This window comes from Podarcis gaigeae (genome assembly GCF_964106915.1).
Source record: "Podarcis gaigeae genome assembly, chromosome: 6".
NCBI classification, from domain to species: Eukaryota; Metazoa; Chordata; class Lepidosauria; order Squamata; family Lacertidae; genus Podarcis; species Podarcis gaigeae.
This window is the reverse complement of record NC_139682.1, coordinates 8,384,389-8,405,967: the sequence shown is the minus strand read 5'-3', so window position 1 is coordinate 8,405,967 and position 21,579 is coordinate 8,384,389. Positions and strand designations below refer to the sequence as shown.

At 45.3% G+C, this 21,579-nt stretch overlaps 1 protein-coding gene across 2 annotated transcripts in view; it reads left to right on the top strand.

Annotated features, from left to right (window-relative positions):
• The first annotated feature begins 4,723 nt into the window (after positions 1-4,723).
• The window catches only part of LOC310847079 (DEP domain-containing mTOR-interacting protein-like), a 37,475-nt gene continuing 20,619 nt past the window's right edge, over positions 4,724-21,579 (top strand). Inside the window, exons 1-2 of one of the 2 annotated variants that reach the window (XM_083744550.1) lie at positions 4,724-5,036; positions 18,939-19,117. In XM_083744550.1, the coding sequence (XP_083600676.1) occupies positions 4,897-5,036; positions 18,939-19,117 (319 nt within the window). In that variant the 5' untranslated portion in view covers positions 4,724-4,896. The remainder of the gene's footprint in view (positions 5,037-18,938; positions 19,118-21,579) is intronic. The other variant, XM_083744549.1, reaches the window with a different exon arrangement.

Genomic DNA, 21,579 nt, shown 5'->3' with positions numbered 1-21,579 from the left:
GTGTTCTGGTTGCTGTGTGCATGTTTTGCAGCAAAATAAAAAATAAATAAAAAAGGAATGAGTGGTGCGTGAATCAAGGAATTTAGTTTCACGTTGTGGGGAGGCGAAGTCACCTTGGACCTCAAAAGCATTTTCACCAGACAGCTGGTTGACAGTGGAGATTCTGCCTGAGAATCTTAACGTCCCTGTGTGACTCCCGAGTAAAGGGCTCATTGCAAATAATGACGCTCCTCGAGAGTAAAGGCTCTTAGAATAGGCTCAAGCTCCTGCAGCCGGTTTTGGACATGGTCTGGGAGGCTTCAGCTGGAATTTGCCGCTTGTTGGAAACCACACGAATCGCATCTTGCTACTCCTGAACCTGGGTTTTTTTTGCTTTGCCCTGCTACTGTCTGGCTCTCCAGTGAAATGGCATTTTGCATGGGAATAACAATTATTTCTGGCAGAATCTGGAGATGCATCTACTTGTGAAAAAGAAGGCATGAGATGGCTTTGCGGGGACGACAGTATCATGGTTTGTCTGAAGCTGTCGTTTTTCTTTCTACCCACCAGAGGGTGCACTTTTATTAAGTTTGGAAATAGAGGAAAGTCTGAAAAGTTTTTTAGCAGTGAAAGCAACCTAAAAGTCATGCAGCACCTTAAAGGTGAACAGCTGCATAAAGCTTTCTGATGAAACCCTACTGCCTGAAAATTATGGCATATTATTGTTAGTCTATTGCAGCAAACACAGCAGGCATGCCTACTCCTCTGGAAGATTTGCAGCCTGTTGAACTCTGATGTAATAAGAGAAGAAATAGAATGCACTTCTGATTCATCTTGCTGTCCTAAACACGGGCATTCCTTTCTTTGAAACCTCTTGTGTTGAGAATCTGCTTCATGTATAGGGGCAGGTCACAAACCTGGAGAGATTCTCTTTCCACCTTTTGAAAAAGGTGAGTTTTGGAAGGTGTGTGTTAGGAGATTTGGCGTGGGGTTTGTTTATTTATTTATTTTAATTGGTGTGTGGGAGGGTAGGCCATGTGGAGCTCAAGAAAGCAGTGTGTGTGTGTGTGTGTGTGTGTGTGTGTGTGTTGAGGAGGGAGCGTGTGCAGGGGAAAGCAACCAAAATGAGAGAGAGTCTGGAAACCAAGCGTTACACGGAGCAGCGGAGGGAGCTGGGTGTGTTTAGCCTGGAGAAGACTGAGAGGTGATATGATAGCCATCTTCAAATAGCTGAAGGGCTATCACATGGAAGAGGGAGCGAGTTAGTTTTCTGCTGGCCCCAAGGGTAGTACCCGAACCATTGGATTCAAATTATGAGAAAGGAGATTCTGACTAAGCATCAGGAAGAACTGTCTGGCGGTAAGAGCTATTGGAATGGACTACCTTGAAAGGTGAAGGGACACAGGTGGCGCTGTGGGTTAAACCACAGAGCCTAGGACTTGCCGATCAGAAGGTTGGCAGTTCGAATCCCCGCGATGGGGTGAGCTCCTGTTGCTTGGTCCCTGCTCCTGCCAACCTAGCAGTTTGAAAGCATGAAGTGCAAGTAGATAAATAGGTACCACTCTGGCAGGAAGGTAAATGCCGTTTCCATGCACTGCTCTGCTTCGCCAGCAGCGGCTTAGTCATGCTGGCCACATGACCTGGAAGCTGTATGCCGGCTCCCTTGGCCAGTAAAGCGAGATGAGCACCGCAACCCCAGAATCGTCTGCAACTGGACCTAATGGTCAGGGATCCCTTTACCTTTACCTTTACCTTGAAAAGTAGTGGGCTCTCCCTCCTTCATTGGAGGTTTTTAAAGGATGTTTTAAAGACGGGTGGCTATTTTTAGCTTGTGGTTCCTGAATTGCACTAGATGACCATTGTGATCCCTTCCAACTCTACACTTCTAGGATTCTAGGTTAAAATTGTTGCAAATAAGCTATTAAATCCAAGAACCCCATCATGGTGGGATGTCTAGCAGCTCTGGCAAGTTGTGTTATAAGATCTGATCACCAAGTTCAGTACCAAAATACATGCCCCACCCTGGTCCGAGGCATTACCATCTTCTCCCATATTTGCCTTCCTCCCATGCTTTCCACTCAGAATCTAAGGCCTCCTTCCGCTCCATCTAAGGCCAGCAAGAATGTCTAGCTGATATGTTTCAATCGAAAGGAAAGCCAGGAGATAAAGATAGATAAATAGATGATAGGACCCTCGTACCTATGGGACCGCCTCTCCTGGTATGTCCCACAGAGGACCTTACGGTCTTCAAACAAAAACATCTTGGAGGTCCTGGGCCACAGGGAGGTTAGGTTGGCCTCAACCAGAACCAGGGCTTTTTCGGCTGTGGCCCCGATCTGGTGGAACGCTTTGTCACAAGAGACTAGGGCCCTGCGGGACTTGACATCTTTCCACAGGGCCTGCAAGACAGAGCTGTTCCACCAGGCCTTTGGCCAAGGCACGTCTGACCCCCTCCTTTGGTAATCCTCACAGAACTCTAGCCCAATGGTTGCCGTTAATTTGATTTTGAATTGATTTTAGAATGAATTGATTTTAGAATGCTGTGTTACTTTTGTTGTTGTTAGCCGCTCTGAGCCTAGCTTTGGCTGGGGAGGGAAGGATATAAATAAAAATTTATTATGATGATAGATAGATAGATAGATAGATAGGATGCATCATTTTCAGATTTCCCAAAGCCTTTAGGATGTGGATTAACAACCTGCTTCCTTTGTCGCTGCTGCTCAAGGCTGTTCATGGCTCACTGCTGCTGCTCTGGCAAGGAGAATGTTGACCACTTCTCACAGCTACTCATGCAATTAAGCTGGGCATCTGGTTTATTAGGGCTGCTATATTAGGCTGGTGATTGAAAACCTTGCTCAGATAACATCACGTACTGCACAGGCCTCGTCCCCATCCCTCCACCCCCCCCCCCCCGTGTTCCTGCTTACTTAATTTGTGTCCGTACAGAGTGCAATTGATGTAAAAAAAGGGGGGGCATTTTGGAGAGCCCTGCAAGTCAGAATATGGGTCCCTGCACCTAAGATCCAAATTTTGCTGGTTCTAACAGCAGTGGCAAAGGGAGAAATAAGGATTGGGTGCGTAGGAGCAATGTACAGTGGTACCTCGGGTTACAGACACTTCAGGTTACAGACACCGCTAACCCAGAAATAGTACCTCGGGTTAAGAACTTTGCTTCACGATGAGAACAGAAATCAATCTCCAGCAGCGCATTGGCAGCAGGAGGCCCCATGAGCTAAAGTGGTACCTCAGGTTAAGAACTGTTTCAGGTTAAGAACAGACCACCAGAACGAATTAAGTTCTTAACCCGAGGTACCAATGTACTTAGGTTTGGTTTGAGCAAGTGGGTGGGTGGGGGAGAGAGAGAATTCTGGGGTTACGCCAAAGCCATCACGAAAAGAATTGATGGCTTTATTATCCTTCCTCTAAGAGTGGCATGACCATACGCCTCACTGCTTTCTCACATGAAGGTGACTGATTGGCTATATGGAACCTCCATGTTTGGGGGCAGTTTACCTCTTTGTTGGGGAAGAGCCGAAGTGGGTAAGGTCTGTTGTCTTTCATGGACTGCTTGTAGGACTTCTCAGCTGCATCAAGGAGGCTGATGGATCCTTTGGTGTAGGACTGTTCTTAAGAACAAAGAATCCAGAGATATACCTCCTTGAATTGATAGATTAAGAGATACCATAGGGGGGGAGGGGAGAGAATTTTCCTATATGCAAGTCCAGCTGCTAGAATAGTTATTGCTGCTAGGTGGAAGTCACAAACTATACCCACAATGGAGGAATGGATTTGTAAACTAAATTTTGGCAAAATTAATTTTGGAAAAATGAACTGCTATAATAAGAAATCAGTCGAATCAAAAAAAGGAGTGGAAATGATTTGATGAATATATGGCAAAATATTGCTCAAAAAAGATACGTTAATATGTCTAGATTAAAATGTGAAGTACTGGATGGAAGAAAAACTAGTAAGGAAAGATAATAAGAATATATAGATGATTTGAGACGATTGTAGAATGCAAAGATTTTTGTAAATTGTGTAATGTGGAGGAAATCGAGTGGGGGCGGAGGGAAGTGGGAGGAGGGAGAAAATAATATGATGGATTGAGGAAATATAAATGTAAATGTAGGGGGTGGGGAAGAAATGGTGTTGGCTTTGGTACATCTGTATTGTAATGTAATATGTGAAAACCAATAATAATAATAAAAAAGACCTTAAAGGTAAAGGGACCCCTGACCATTAGGTCCAGTTGTGACCAACTCTGGGGTTGTGGCGCTCATCTCGCTTTATTGGCCGAGGGAGCCGGCGTACAGCTTCTGGGCCATGTGGCCAGCATGACTAAGCCGCTTCTGGGGAACCAGAGCAGCACACGGAAATGCCATTTACCTTCCCGCCAGAGTGGTACCTATTTATCTACTTGCACTTTGACGTGCTTTCGAACTGCTAGGTGGGCAGGAGCTGGGACCGAGCAACGGGAGCTCACCCCGTCGCGGTGATTCGAACCACCAACCTTCTGATCTGCAAGCCCTAGGCTTTGTGGTTTAACCCACAGCGCCACCCGCGTCCGTCCCCCAAGAGCTTAGGTGTTGCCCTTGTTCTCTGGGGGGGGGGGGATTCGTTCCTCACTTCCTGTGTACCTACCTGTTTCCAGCTTAAGGCGGAGCAGCATCTGTGGGAGAGTGGAGGGCAGGCCTCCTTCAACCTCCTTCAGTACGGTCCCGCCTCTCTCCCTCTCCCTCCCTCCCTCTCTCTCTCTCTCTCTCTGCTTTCCCAGGAAACTTCAAGCAGCCTGAACTGGCTCTTCCAAATGAAGTGCTAACAAGAGGACTCTGGCAGGAAACTCCACTGTAAACAGAAAGGCAGAGAAGCAGCCACCAGTGGCGGGAAGCCAACCCTAGCTGCCAAGGAGCCTGCGAGATGGAGCTGTCCTCACACACGGCTTCCCCAAACAGCTTTCAAGGACCGGACGGGATGGAAAACCTCGGCAGCATCCTGAAGCAAAAGGCAACGGAGAAGCATCACCGAGCTGAGGTCATGATTGCAGGGGAGCAACTGAGGTATGTTCTTTGCACTTGAGCCTTCTCTCTTTCAGGGTTCCTCATTCGTTTGCTTTTTTTCCCCCTTTTGGAAGTGGCTGGCTGTCACTTCCCAGTACTCGGTTGCAAGCCAGCCAAACAGAGACAGATCCCAGGCTTAAGATGCCTCTGTTATTTTCTTTCTTTTAAACCTTTGTGTAAATGTAAGTCACAATTGCAAAAGAAGGGTTTGTTGTTGTTTAGTTATTTAGTCATGTCCGATTCTTCGTGACCCCCTGGACCAGAGCACGCCAGGCACTCCTGTCTTCCACTGCCTCCCGCAGTTTGGTCAAACTCATGCTGGTAGCTTCGAGAACACTATCCAACCATCTTGTCCTCTGTCATCCCCTTCTCCTTGTGCCCTCAATCTTTCTCAACATCAGGGTCTTTTCCAGGGAGTCTTCTCTTCTCATGAGGTGGCCAAAATATTGGAGCCTCAGCTTCAGGATCTGTCCTTCCAGTGAGCACTCAGGGTTGATTTCCTATCTTCTTGCAGTCCATGGCACTCTCAAGAGTCTCCTCCAGCACCATAATTCAAAAGCATCAATTCTTCAGCGATCAGCCTTCTTCATGATCCAGCTCTCACTTCCATACATCACTACTGGGAAAACCATAGCTTTATATATATATATATATATATATATATGCAGGTTTTGGTGTCCTCGGGTGTCTTCCCGTGTAAAAGTTGGGGTGTCTAGGCGACGTTTCGACGAGGTCTCACTCGTCATCTTCAGGCTGGTGCTTTCGGCTTCTTGTTACTGGAACAGAGCGGGATCTCAATGTTTGAGTTCCTATAAATACTGTAGAGGGGGTGTGGTGTCTAGCCTCCAATGTTCTGGGCAGAGAGGAAGTTCCCAGGCTAGTGTGCCTTTTCTTCTTTTGTTCCTTAATTACTTGAGAGATACCTTGAGTGATTTCTTGAGTGATATCCTGAGTACCACTTAGGTGGGTCATTCACTATGGAAATAGAAGCCAACAACCAACTTCCCTTCCTTGACGTCCTAATCTACAAAAAACCTGATGGCTCCCTAGGACACACTATCTACCAGAAAAAAACACACACCAACCGCTACTTACATGCACAATCACACCACCACCCTGCACAAATAAACTCCGTAGCCAAGACTCTCATCTCCAGAACCAAACGCCTGGCTGACAAAGACCACTTGACAACTGAGTTACAGAATCTCTCAAATGTGTTAATTGCCAATGGATACCAGCAAAACAGGATTACGAAGCTAATCCAAAAGGAAACACCCCCCAAAAACCAAGACACAGAAGAAAACAATGGCATGGCCCTCCTTCCTTATATCAAGGGCACTACAGATAAAATTAGCAAAATCCTCCATAAACACAATATCAAAACAGCCTTTTGCACCAACCAAAAAATAGCCAATATCCTCAGAAACCCCAAGGATAAAATCCAGTTGGAAAACCAAGGGATCTATGAAATACCCTGCAAAGTCTGCCCAGCCACGTACATTGGACAAACAAACAGACGAATAAATGCACGTATCGCAGAACACAAGAATGCCGTCAAAAAAGAAGAAAAAACTTCCTCTCTTTTCCAACACATGAAAGAAACAGGACACGAAATTAATTTTGCAGATTCCAAATTGCTCTTTAACACGGAACATCACCACAAGAGAATAATCATGGAAGCCATCGAGATAGAGAAACACCCTCACAACATGAACAAGCGTGACGACACATCCCGCTTGCCAGACATCTGGAAATTAGCCCTCCCCACAAAAACTGACACCAGATCCAGAGGCACACAGAACGCCAACACCAATCAACCACACCAGACCCAAACCCAGACCCTCTCCACAGATGAATTACTGACACCATCCAGTAGCCAATCCATGGTGGCACCTCCGGATGCTGCACCCCCCTGCAATCCCTACACAGATCTGGCTGACACAAGCCACAAAACCACAGCTCGCCCCTATACACGAAGCCAAGCCAAAGCACAACTAAGTGCAATACAGCCATCTTCTCAGGAAAACTCTTCACAAAGTTCAAGAGGTCAAGACACAAAGACTTTAGCAACTAATCCACACCTAATGACCCACCTAAGTGGTACTCAGGATATCACTCAAGAAATCACTCAAGGTATCTCTCAAGTAATTAAGGAACAAAAGAAGAAAAGGCACACTAGCCTGGGAACTTCCTCTCTGCCCAGAACATTGGAGGCTAGACACCACACCCCCTCTACAGTATTTATAGGAACTCAAACATTGAGATCCCGCTCTGTTCCAGTAACAAGAAGCCGAAAGCACCAGCCTGAAGATGACGAGTGAGACCTCGTCGAAACGTCGCCTAGACACCCCAACTTTTACACGGGAAGACACCCGAGGACACCAAAACCTGCATTCCTGTACCCGTGAAAATCTACGAAAGCAAATATATATATATATATATATATAAAATATTTATTAAAGTTTCAAAAAAGTTACAAAAATGAGAAAGAAAAAATGAGGGGAAAAATTAAAAGGAAAAAAATAAAGGATACAAAATACAGAAAAATAAAAGCAGTTAAAAACATTTCCCTCTTTCCATGTCTTATCTTTCATTAACTTATTTCCCTGACCTCCTCACACCTCCCTTTTTTGTATTCTAGTTCAATTAAATATTCCAGCAAATCCTTTCCAACTTGGTTTTTATCCTAATAGTTTATTGTAATATAATATTAATATTACATTCTGGTCTTTCAACAGTTAAAGAATCAATTTTTACCTAATCTTTTGTATCATTTCTGCTAATACCACATTACTTCATTCCAACATCCTTCTAACATTCCTGAATTTTACAATGTTTCTGTAGATAAACTTTAAATTTTCTCCAATCTTCTTCCACCAACTCTTCACCTTGGTCTCGGATTCTGCCAGTCATTTCCGCCAGTTCCATATAGTCCATCACTTTCATCTGCCATTCTTCCCGGGTGGGTAAATCTTGTGTTTTCCAATACTTTGCGATGAGTATTCTTGCTGCTGTTGCTGGGAAAACCATAGCTTTAACTATACGGACCTTTGTTGGCAAGGTGATGTCTCTGCAAGGTGATTACACTGACTAAATGCGAGGTTGTCCCTGATCTATTATCATCATGCCACAGTCACCCGCCAAAGGGCAGAAGGGGCGAGCAATCTGCCTCATCTTTGAGGGTTTCCAGCAAGGGCCGGATCCTGTAGCATACTATGGGGACAAAAAATCAAATAGAGGAACTTAGCTACTGTCTTGGTGGTCTCCTGGTCTCTCCCCTGTAATAAGAATCGTGTAACCTCCGTCTCTGGTTTCCATGTTGGAATACATAGATGGTCTAGAAATTGTTAGGGGAGATCATCATACATTTTACAGTTAAGCTAGAGTTTCCACCAGGTTGGCATCGCATGGGCAGATCCAATCTCCTTCTGCCAAACCCACAAACCTACCCGAAAGGAGGTTAGAAGGATTAGAATTGAACCTAGCCAGTGAAAAGACCCTTCTTTCTTGCAGATTAAACAAAATTTGTAAATAATTAAGATTAAATTCCTGCACCCCAGAGAGTCAAAAATAAAGAGGGGAGCATTTTTCCCTGCAGCTGAGATTAGTCCCTGGCAATCTATGTCCCACAGCCTAGTTTTTAACATGGTCTTGGCGACTGGGAGAGCCACAGCACCCAGGAGATCCTCTGAAAGCCCAAGTTGCCGTATCTTTGTGCAAAACAGTTGTAGCCCTGGGGAAGGGAAGGAGTCAGACAAAACTTCACTGAGTAAGGTCTCTTTGTCTGCTGAAAATCAAATGCTTAGCCAGCACAAAAGAAAGATAGGCACTGGCCTATTTTAAATGTATTCTGAATGTTCTGATGTGATGCCAATAAAGGTTAAAGTAAAGGTAAAGGGACCCCTGAGCATTAGGTCCAGTTGTGGTTGACTCTGGGGTTGCGGCGCTCATCTTGCTTTATTGGCTGAGGGAGCCGGCGTACAGCTTCTGGGTCATGCGGCCAGCATGACTAAGCCGCTTCTGGCGAACCAAAGCAGTGCACGGAAACACCGTTTACCTTCCCGCCGGAGTGGTACCTATTTATCTACTTGCACTTTGACATGCTTTCGAACTGCTAGGTTGGCAGAAGCTGGGACAGAGCAATGGGAGCTCACCCCGTCGTGGGGATTTGAACCGCCGACCTTCTGATCGGCAAGTCCTAGGCTCTGTGGTTTAACTCACAGCGGCAACTTGACTTAATTTATTATCATCATAGATTTGTAAGAATTGGATGGCACCCAAGGGTCATCTAGGCCACCTACCTGCAATGCAGGAATCACAGCTAAAGAGTCCCTGAGAGGTGGCCATCCAGCCTCTGCTTAAAAACCTCCATCGAAGGAGAGTCCACCACCTTCTGAAGGAGACCATGCTGCTATCGAGCAGCTCTTGCCGTCAGAAAGTGCTTCCTAATGTTTAGTCGGAATCTTGTAGCTGAAAGTCATTGGTTCAAGACCTATCCTCCATCAACCTGGTAAGGTAGCCCATCTAGGAGGAGAAAAACTCTGGTCCTGAACCTCCGCTACCTTGTGAGATATCTTTGACAGAGGCATAGGATACGGGGCAAACTCTAAACCAATCCTGAGCCGAGTCCCTAAGATGTTTGGAGGGTGCCTTGTATGCTTCCTTCCGGCGACTCCTGCAGCCAAGCTGGTGCCAAACGTCTTGCTCTGCTTTCCTTTGGACCACACCAGCGAGGTCAAGAGGAGGGTCTTGTTGTCTGGCTACCCCAGGACCTCTGTACACCCTGCCCAGGCTTGCACACTATGGAAGGTCGCTTTGGTGCTGCTAACACAGCAGTTTGACTTCAACCCCGGAGGCACACTCCATTGTCCCTCGAGACAAGACAGATACCAGCAACAGCAACAAACTTGATGATGAAGATGTTGAGCCAATGTACGGCAACTGTGAAAAATATGAATTGCATGCTAGGGATCATTAGGAAAGGAGCTGAAAATAAGACTTCCATTAGAGTAACATTTGGTGCAACTGCCCTTGGAATATTTAGGGTTGGTTTTTGTTTGTTTTTTGGGTTTTTTTGCAGCATCACCATAGAAAGTGTATTGTAGAAAGGGAACAGGCTCGGAAAAGGGGCACAAAACTGATTAAGGGGATTGAAAAGAAAGGTGGCAAAATTTGGGGATATTTAGTTTAGAGGAAAGGCGAGCAAGAGGAGAGGTTTAAGATTATGCATCGTGCGGAAAAGAAGTTTTTCTTCTTCCTAATCATACTTTTACAGCCACTATCTGCAAGTTTATAAATACAATGCTGGTCAAACCATCGCAAGAGGTGTTGAAATTTTGGGAGCTTGGATAGTTCCTATGGAATGGTCTTGGTGGTGGGATGGGCATTTTTATTCTTATTTATTTATGATTACAGTGGTACCTCTGGTTACATACACTTCAGGTTACATAGGCTTCAGGTTACAGACTCCACTAACCCAGAAATAGTGCTTCAGGTTAAGAACTTCAGGATGAGAACAGAAATTGTGCGGTGGCAGCAGCGGGAGGCCCCATTAGCTAAAGTGGTGCTTCAGGTTAAGAACAGTTTCAGGTTAAGTATGGACCTCCGGAACGAATTAAGTACTTAACCCGAGGTACCACTGTAATACTTTGTCAAAATAAAATACAAAAATATAAAAATACATATAATGCTATGCTCATAAGGGCTAGAAGCCTGGTAATTTATTTATTTCAATGTAGGGTTGCCATATTTCAAAAAGTAAAACCAGGACACCCTGAAAGTTGTTGAGCTCCTCCCCACCCCCCTAAAAAAACCCCCCACGATTTTCGATTCACTTCTCTAAGATCCAGAACAAAGCGCCACCTTTTGCAAATTCCCTCTGGACGTCAACGACACCTTTGGAATCCCAGTGATGTCTGGGAAAACCGGACGTATGGCAGCCCTGCTTCAATTCTAGAATTGTTTTGCAAAAGCCTCTTTTGAGCAGGCCCCTGATGGACGGCAACCCTTGCCAACTGAAAAACGTTCCATGAACCAGGTCCCTCAAACAGAAATCATGGCCGGAATTCCAGAAGCTGTCGAGTGTGAAGAATGCTTGTGGGTTTTCTGAACCATATAGGGCATTTCAGGACGGCGGCTCCACTGCCTGAGGACGGTGTTTGTAGGTTTAGGCAAGGTGAATACAGGCCGTGATGACCGCCTGCTGCCATAGAACGGAGGAAGATTGTCCTGGTCTATAATTTTGTGGCAGGTGGCGGGAGGGAGTGCGCTGGGTTGGGGTCAAAAGCAGCCCATGTAAAACTCATCTTTACCAGGTTTGTCTCAAGCCAGCTGTTGGCAGGGAAAGGTTTTGGAAAGATCGCATTCCATGTGCTTTTATTGGGAAGCAAATATAGGAGTAGACTCTCTTCTGGTGAATCATGATATTTACTGTTTACAGAGCCACTGGAAACCTAAGTGCTGCACACAAAATAAAATCTTGCAGACTGCTTTCAGCTTGACGTTCTTTCTTTTTAAGTAGTTACAGAGGAAGATTTTGTAGGAACGAGGAAAGGAAAGGAAAGAAGGGTACAGTCATATCTCAGGTTACAGGTGCTTCAGGTTGCGATTTTTTGGGTTACAGAACTGCTGGAACCTGGAAATACTGGAATGGGTTACTTCCGAGTTTCGGCAGTTACGCATGCGCAAAAGCGCTAAATTGTGCTTTGCGCATGCACAAAAGTGCCGAATCGCAACCCACGCATGCGCAGACACGGCGCTGTGGGTTGCGAGCGTGCCTCCCGCACGGATCACGTTCGCAACCCGAGCATCCACTGTATTTGTAATTTTGGGCCCCACCAGACCTACTATTTTATTACATACTCATGCTTATTTGTGCTGTTGATGCTGTCCGGGCAGTCAAATGCAAGGCCACTTTCAACACTTCATATAAATTGTTGTTGTTGTTTTTATACATCTTTAGGGACGTTCCTCTTCAACCAGCTCTTTGACCGATTAACATTCTATGCCCTTTTACATGTGGGTTTTTTTGGAGGGGGTATTGTTTTTGCTCTTTTTTATTACGTATTTTTAATTTGCATTTTTATGCTGTGTTCTGCTCTGAGATCTTCGGCTGAAGGGTGGTATATAGATTTAATAAATAATAACAGTAATTTTGTTTTTGTTTTTTTTAAATATTTATTAAGGGTTTTTAAATACAATACAAATAAATAAGACACGGTAATACATTTTCATAACACATTTTCTTATCATCTTTGGACTTCCTCACAACTCCCACTCCTGCGTTTTTGATTTAAAAATTAATCCAGCAATTTAGCAATGTTGTTTCATACATTTTATCTCAACTTGTTTGAAATCTTAAAAAATTTTAAATTTAGCCTAATCATTGTCAAATTTAAACTTCTCCTCATAAATCACATCATCTGTTTTAATGGTGCCAAGTTGTTTATGATCTAGCTTCCAATTTAACATTCATACAGTTTATAATATTTTTGCAAATAAATCTTGAATTTCTTCCAATCCTCTTCTACCGTCTCCTCTCCCTAGTCTCGGATTCTGCCAGTCATCTCAGCCAGTTCCATGTAGCCTATCAGTTGCGTCTGCCATTCTTCCAGTGTGGGTAGATCTTGGGTTTTCCAATACTTGGCAATGAGTATCCTTGCTGCTGTTGTTGCATACAATAATCGCTTCTCGGCCTTTTGGCTAAGATCAAGTGTAGAATAATAACAGTAATTTTGCAGACTGCTTTGAGGTTTTTCTACAGTCAAGCGGTGTATAGTTTTTATATATATATATATATATATATATATGCAGGTTTTGGTGTCCTCGGGTGTCTTCCCGTGTAAAAGTTGGGGTGTCTAGGCGACGTTTCGACGAGGTCTCACTCGTCATCTTCAGGCTGGTGCTTTCGGCTTCTTGTTACTGGAACAGAGCGGGATCTCAATGTTTGAGTTCCTATAAATACTGTAGAGGGGGTGTGGTGTCTAGCCTCCAATGTTCTGGGCAGAGAGGAAGTTCCCAGGCTAGTGTGCCTTTTCTTCTTTTGTTCCTTAATTACTTGAGAGATACCTTGAGTGATTTCTTGAGTGATATCCTGAGTACCACTTAGGTGGGTCATTAGGTGTGGATTAGTTGCTAAAGTCTTTGTGTCTTGACCTCTTGAACTTTGTGAAGAGTTTTCCTGAGAAGATGGCTGTATTGCACTTAGTTGTGCTTTGGCAGGTTTTGGTGTCCTCGGGTGTCTTCCCGTGTAAAAGTTGGGGTGTCTAGGCGACGTTTCGACGAGGTCTCACTCGTCATCTTCAGGCTGGTGCTTTCGGCTTCTTGTTACTGGAACAAGAAGCCGAAAGCACCAGCCTGAAGATGACGAGTGAGACCTCGTCGAAACGTCGCCTAGACACCCCAACTTTTACACGGGAAGACACCCGAGGACACCAAAACCTGCATTCCTGTACCCGTGAAAATCTACGAAAGCATATATATATATATATATATATAGTTTTTGCTGCTGCAGTTCTTATCTGAGCTTTGCTTGGGAAAAACTTTCCGGCATCTCTAGTCTACGCAACCAGGGAGCCGGCAGTTGGCATGGGTTTCCCAAGTCCTGAATGTGCAGACAAAATACATGTGCATATTGCTTTCACTTGGGCTTTTGTTTTATTTATTTAAATAAACCTGCAGTTTCATGAAAATACGCCAAGGCACTGCACAACACAAAGATGCAATACCACAATAAAGCTAATAAAAATGGAAATGAAACTGGTTGGTAGAAACTTCACAACCCAAAGACCTATTGCAGATATGAATATTGCACAGCTTGAAGCAACTGGACGCATAAAAGCTGATTCCTTTTGGAATAAAAATTGTCCAGATACATAAATTTGATTCGAAGTTTTGCTAACCAGAACTACTTCAAAACAGATACAAAAACAATCAATGATACATTTGAATAATTGTATAAAGCATATGCATATTCAAGCATAGGTTCTTCTTTTTAAATATATAGCGTAATTGCCATCACAGCAAACTCAGTCTCTCCCATAGCTTGCATAAGCCTGCATCCAGCCTAAGGCCTTGGACTCCTAGAGAGGCATCATCATCACATTTTTCTCTGACCTCCTGGGAACAAAAAAACCAAGGCAACTCCCTTTCAAAATGGAGATTTTCAGTTGAATACCTTAATCACATGATTAAGGTTAAACACTCATATGAGGGCTAGCAGAGAACACCAACAGTTAATTATCAACTTTGGCTGGGCCGTGACATCAGATTTCTGTTGTGGCAGGGGTATGTGTGATTATAGCATCATGGAATTGTAGTGTTGGAAGGGAGCCTGAGGGTCATATAGTCCAACCCCTTGCAATCTTGCCAGAATCTTTTGCCCAACGACCCTGAGATTAAAAGTCTCAGGCTCTACTGACGGAGAAGCCACTCAGATCAGCCTCTCTGATGTTGGAGAGGGATAACTGATATATGGTTTAGCAATCAATCCCTCTTCCCAGGGAACTCTGGGAATTTTGGCTCTGTGATGGGAATCATGGGATCTGACTCCTAGGGACTTGCAATATAATATTCAAGGGCCTTCGAAAGTTGTTGGACATTGCCATTCAGATAGTGTGTGCGCGCCCCACCATGTGATCAGTGATGTGGCGAGGAGCTTTCCTGACGCCCCCAATAAAATCTCAGCACCCTTAACAAACTATACCTCCCAGGATTCTTCTTGGGAAGCCATGACTATTTAAAGTGGTGGTGGTGGTTGCTTAGTCGTTTAGTCATGTCCAAGTCTTCGTGACCCCATGGACCAGAGCACGCCAGGCACTTTTGTCCTCCACTGCCTCCCGCAGCTTGGTCAAACTCATGCTGGTAGCTTCGAGAACACTGTCCAGCCATCTCGTCCTCTGTCGTCCCCTTCTCCTTGTGCCCTCCATCTTTCCCAACATCAGGGTCTTTTCCAGGGAGTCTTCTCTTCTCATGAGGTGACCAAAGTATTGGAGCCTCAGCTTCAGGATCTGTCCTTCCAGTGAGCACTCAGGGCTGATTTCCTTCTGAATGGATAGGTTTGATCTTCTTGCTGTCCATGGGACTCTCAAGAGTCTCCTCCAGCAACATAATTCAAAAGCATCAATTCTTCAGCAGTCAGCCTTCTTTGTGGTCCAGCTCTCACTTCCATACATCACTACTGGGAAAGCCATAGCTTTATGACACGATCCAATAATCTTTATTGTCATTGTCCCGTACAGAACAACGAAATTGAAAAAATCTACATAAGACATTCAAAAATGATACGGACCTTTGTCGGCAAGGTGATGTCTCTACTTTTTAAGATGCTGTCTAGGTTTCTCATCGCTTTTCTCCCAAGAAGTGGTATGATACTGCTTTAAATATGTAGTGCAGATGGGGCCTATATGCAAATGTGCAAGCATGTATCCACACACAGACAGTAAACCGTGAACATGAGGCCTGGAAATGGAGTGAAGGCCCAGAGAATTGTCAGGAATAACTTGTCCTCACACTTTGCTCTGAGAGCACAGCGGTGTTTTGCTGGGTGCACAGTCTTCCTTTGTTTAAACAAAAACAATATTGAAAGAGCACTACGGGCTATTTTTCTGGTATCGGATATCTTGTGATATTTGCTTAATGCACTGAGACTTTGCCTGTGAATAAGATTGTCAAGGGTAGTTCTGTTCTTCTAGTGACCTTGACAACGTTACGCCATTGCCTACGCTATTTTAATCTAAGTTCCGGGGTATTGAGAGGCTCTGCAAGACGTATCTAATAGATTCCACTTCTCTGCCCCCTTTCCCATGGTCATGGCTTCATAAACACATGCACAGAGAGGTAAATTTGGCTGTGATGTGTTTAGAGGTGCTTTTGAAGCTGAGGGCTTGCGTCAAGCCTTGAAAACTTACTGGATTGCAGCAGGGCAAAGAAGGCGTTGGCAACTGGCAGATGGATTCAATAAAGCGAAAGGAGCAACGTGTAAAAAGAAAAGAAAAAACCCTCCAAAATCCACAGCTAGGCAGTGGAGAACTACTCAAAATGTCACATAAGTGTGGCAAGTTTTCAAAAACTCATCAGGGAAAATGAAGAGTTTAAGGCTTGGGACAGATCTGGGTTACAAGAAGGATTTGATTTGATTTTGAGATGGGGAGCAATAGAACTGTATAGTTGGAAGGGACCCTGAGGATCATCTAGTCCAACCCTCTGCAACACAGGACTCTCAACTAAAGCATCTATAACAGAGTGCCATCCAACCTGTATTTGGATACAACCTGTATTTGTGGCTTAGGGCCCTCGTATTTACGGGACCGCCTCTCCTGGTCTGCCCCACAGAGGACCTTAAGGTCCACGAATAATCATAGTTTAGAAGCCCCAGGCCCTAAGGAAGTCAGATTATCCTCCACCAGGGCCAGGGCCTTCTCAATGATGGCTCCGACCTGGTGGAATGCTCTGTCCCATGAGACCAGGGCCCTGCAGGATTTAACTTCCTTCTGCAGGGCCTGTGAGACAGAGCTATTCTGCCTGGCTTTCAATTTGAACTTAGCCTGATCTTTTATTCTCGTTCTTTCCCTCCCCCTCCCCTTTTTATGAAGATTACCCGCTCTGGGATCCCACAACTAATTCTCCCCTGGTCTTCTCGCTGGCCCAATTAGGACTAATTTAGCCAGCTAGCCCTGGTGATCATCTAATGTTTATTGGATGGATTTCCCCCCTAAATTGATTTTTGAATTCTGAATTAATTGTTATTCACGTTTTATACTGTATTTTATGCTGTTTTTTGTTGCATCAATTGTTTTAAGTTTGTTGTTAGCTGCCCTGAGCCCGGTTTTCTGAACCGGGAAGGGCGGAGTATAAATAAAAATTTATTATCATTGTTATTACTTAAAAACCTCCAATGAATGCGATTTTGCCATCTTCCAGCGTAGCCTATTCCACTGCCAAATGGTTCTTCTTCCTAATGTTTAGTTGGGATCTCCTTCCTTGTAATTTGTAACAGAGGTTGGCCTCTATAAGGAGCATGAGCTTTCAGTTCCATCCCCAGAGCTTTGGAAAGGCCTCCTATGGGGAGATGTGTGAGCCCTTTCTCATTATCCTCAGAAGGGAGAGTCAAAACCTGTTGTTCTTCTGTAGTTCAGTCTTCTGAGCTGCTCTGAGGTTCTGCTTGGCTTACGGCTATTTCTTTAAACTGCCCTATAATCGTGAGCGTTTGATTTCCTTGCAATGTCTTCCTCCTGTTGCCTTTGTACATCAGTCTGAGAACATTTACTGGTAAAGTGATCTGTCAGTGTTCTAAATAAACTCAGTAAATAAATGGCAGTAAGAACTGGGTAGGCCTTGAGCAAGTGGTGCAACAGTCAGGAAGGAACGTTTAGTGCAGTGATGAATGTCAAGAAAAGTGTTAGGAGGAGGGGAACGGCCTTTGGAAACCGCCAAAATAGTTTTTTCTCCACAGTTGACCTTGATATGAAGCCTCCGTCAACACTAGTGATTGCCAGAACTAATTGAGTCCCGGAGAGGGCATCATAACAAAGACCAGTCAGACGTGTTTCCACCAGGGTTAACACAGCAGCTAGCAAAAGGACATTGCCGCTCAGATTTCAAGTGCAGAAACGTCATAGTCCAACTTCCACTGTAGAATCCTTGCATTGGAGAGTTGGAAGGGGCCCCGAGGGTCATCTAGTCCAACCCCCTGCAGTGACGGAATCTCAGCTAAAGAATCCAAGACAGGTCGCCATCTGTCAGGGACTGTGTTGAGGAGGGCTGTACTGAGGAGGAATGGTGGGAGCCTCCTCCTGAATCTTCCCAGGAGCAGGAGGACAGTATAGATTTGGAACAGTGGTTTACAGAGGGGCATGGTTCAGAAGGCAGAAGCTGGGAAATACTGGATGGAGAAGAAGCACTGGGGGAGAGAGAGTTAAGATTCACTGTCTCTGGAAAGCATTCATCTGCTCAGCCCAAGGTCAAGAAGAGCAGATAAGGTGGCAGCAAAGAAAGCGCAGTGGTTACGAGATCAGGTTATAAGATGTGGTAGTGACGTGGGTGACTAGGGAGGAAGTGGGTGAAACCCTTAATTGGGAGCACCTTCATTCCTAGGAAATGGATTCTTTGTTCTCTCGCTGTGATCATTAAAGTTCAAACTGGTAAGAACACTCCTTTCTCTTTGTTCTGCTTACCTACTGCCAAAGGGAGGAGGAAGTCGATTCCCTGAAGCCTGACACCATCCCACCTCTGTTTAAAAACTCTCCAGTGGGTTAAAAACCCACCACCTTCTGAAGTAGTCCAGTCCACCATCAAACAGCTCCTACCATCAGAAAGTTCTTCCTAATGTTTAATCAGAATCACCTTTCTTGTGATTGGGATCCATTGATTTGGGTCCTGCCCTCTGGCTCAGCAGACAACAAGCTTGTTCCCTCTTCCATGGGACAGCCCTTTAGATATCTGAAGGTGGCTATCACACATCTGTCTTCTCCAGGCAAAACCCAATTCCCTCAACTGTTCTTCATAAGGCTTGGTTTCCAGATCTTTGTTCACCAAGGTTGCCCTCCTCTGCACATGTTCCAGCTTGTCAATATCCTTAAATTGTGATGCCCCAAACTGGGCACAGTATTCAAGGTGTTGTCTGACCAAGGCAGAATAGAGTGGCATTATTACTTCCCTTCATATGGACACTATACTTCTGTTGATGCAGCCTAGAAGAGCATTGGCTTTTGTTTGCTGTTGCATCACACTGTTGACTCATGTTAAGTTTGTGGTCTACTAAGACTCCTAGATCCTTTTCATATGGCCTGCTGTCAAGCCAGGTGTCCCCATCTTATATTTGCACATCTGATTATTCCTGACTAAGCAAAGAAGCTTACATTTCCCCATATCCAGCTCTTGACCTGTTTTCTGTTTCCCTTCCAGGCTTCGACTCCACGATAGCAAGCTTATTAAGGACAGGCGCTACCACCTTCGCACCTACCCCAATTGCTTTGTGGCCAAGGAGCTCACCGATTGGTTGATTGACCACAAAGAAGCACCAGACCGAGAAACAGGCATCCGGCTGATGCAAAAGCTCATGGACCATTATATTATCCATCACGGTTTGTGCACTTCTCAGTTCTGATTCCACTTCTCTTCTCAAGTGCATGTGCGCACTCCCCCGTGGTTGTTCAATTTGGTGCCTTGAAACAGCTGCACCTGAGGATCAGAGATCTTGTGGAAATGAATTACCGTATTTTTCGCTCTATAAGACGCACCTTTTCCCTCCTAAAAAGTAAGGGGAAATGTGTGTGCGTCTTATGGAGCGAATGCAGGCTGCGCAGCTATCCCAGAAGCCAGAATAGCGAGAGGGATCGCTGCGCAGTGCTCCCTCTTGCTGTTCTGGCTTCTGGCTTAGCCCCTCTGTCCCTTCCCCCACCTCCCGGAAAAGCCCGCAAGAGCTGCGCACCCTTTCACGAGCTTTTCCCTGAGGAGGGAGAAGGGCAGCCCGTCAGTGAAAGGGAGTGCTGAGCAGAGCCTGGGATGCATACAAGCTCTGCTCAGCGCTCCCTTTAAAGATTTTTTTTTCTTGCATTCCTCCTCTAAAAACTAGGTGCGTCTTATGGTCAGGTGCGTCTTGTAGCGGGGAAAATACGGTAAGATTCCTGGCCCAAGTTAACTCTTTAAACAAACTTTAAGTCCATTTGGGAACCTGCCACTGAAAGGCTCTCTAGAACCAATAAGTCTCTTTGGTCCAAACAATTAGAAAGCCACTGTTTAAGTGGAAGAACGGTTGCTTTCTAATTGTTTGGACCAAAGAGGTTTGGCCTTTGGATCACAGATTATTGCTTCAAGAGAGCCTTTCCTTTGCTGATTCTGCTTTGCTGGCTTCCAGGATGGTGGGTCTTTGAGCACACACATTTTGGAGGAGGATTCAAGAACATCTCAGCAATTATCTTCCTCCAATAAGATGGTGGTGGCCTCCACAGCTCTCCCACTTTCTCTCATGGGGAAGTATCTAGATGACTTCATACTTGGAGCAGACCCATGGAAAGTGGTGGAGACAATTTAGTCATCGTGACTGATTTCAGTGGATCTACTTGGACTATGAGCTAGATATGCCCATCATCACAATGACTCTGTGTAGAATGGTTGGTTGAGTGCTAGTACACACTTATCCATGGTAACTCAGCAAACTCCACGGGTAGGAATTTGAGACTAGGTCTCCCCTACTGGCAATCTCCTCCTCCTCCTCCTCCTCCTCCTCCTCCTCCTCCTCCTCCTCCTCTTCTTCTTCTTCTTCTTCTTCTTCTATCGTAGCCAAGTAAGATTGTCTTCCATAAACACTGTCTTAACAGTGAGTCTGTAAGTGACTGTGGAGGCCAATTCTGGATCCACACATCCTTCCACAGTGGGGACATAGGTTTCTGGGTGGGAGTTGATCACGGTGAGGGTTTGCCAAGTGTGCCTTCCTCTTAGCATGTTCCTCCTTTGCATCCTGAGTTCGAGCGTCTTCAAAACCCATGACACCTTTGGAAAAGGCTGTTCTCCAATTGGAGCGCTCGCAGGCCAGTGTTTCCCAGTTGTCAGTGTTTATACTACAACAGCAATCTAAACACGCTGCCACATGGATTCTCCTAACAGAAGCATTGTAGCAAAGCATAGCACATTGACTAGTAACTAGTCCCTGATAAGCAAAGTGCAGTAGATGGTTACAGAGGAATGCTGGAGCCTGATTTAGCTTGTACAATACAATTTCCAGCAGAAAGAGTAATCTAACCTTCAGCTCCTAAGGGCTCCGTCTTAATTGCTTTGCTCATTATTGTATGTAGCACTATAAAACAGAGAGAGAGAAAGATGCAGCAGCAGTATAAGCTGATGATCTCCTTCTGTGGATGCCAGCTTGGCCCCACAGCCATGGATGCCATGCAGCATGCATGGCCCTGGCCCTAGGTGCCAACTCCCTGGGTGCCCAAGCACCCACAAATTTCCCCATGAAGGGGCCAGGCACCCACAAATTTCTGTGCCAGGGCCATGCACACAGCAGGGCACCCATGGCCCCTGGCACCCACAGTCGCGGAGCCAAGTTGGCACTCCTGGCAGCAAAATTTGTGCATGCCTGGCTCCTTCATAGGGAATTTTGTGGGTGCTTGGGCACGGGGGGCCCAGGGAGTTGGCACCTATGCAAACTGGTGTCTTCTAGCAGTTAAGGGAGTGAGCGATGAACCAAGGATGGAACGCGGGGCATGAATACATGAAGGCTTTTTCATTTTCATGGTAGAACTTTACCCAAGAGCGGCTCGGCATTCTTGACAGAAGGGGTGTGGCTTGGGTTCTCCAGCAAAGTCCACCCTGATGAAGCCTGCCATTGAGAAGAGGGTGGTGTTCACGTGAGGCATTGCGGGGACTCTGCTGCTGGATGAATGTTCCTCTTTCAGATTTATCTGGCAAAGCCCCCTCTGGGCATCATTCCTCTGGCACGGCTACACAAGGCTCAAGTCTGTGTCTGTCTCGCTTGCAGCCTGGAGTTGTCAAGCAGTCAAAATATACCGAGGCCGCCGGTGTGATTTTTGCAGAAAGTCTG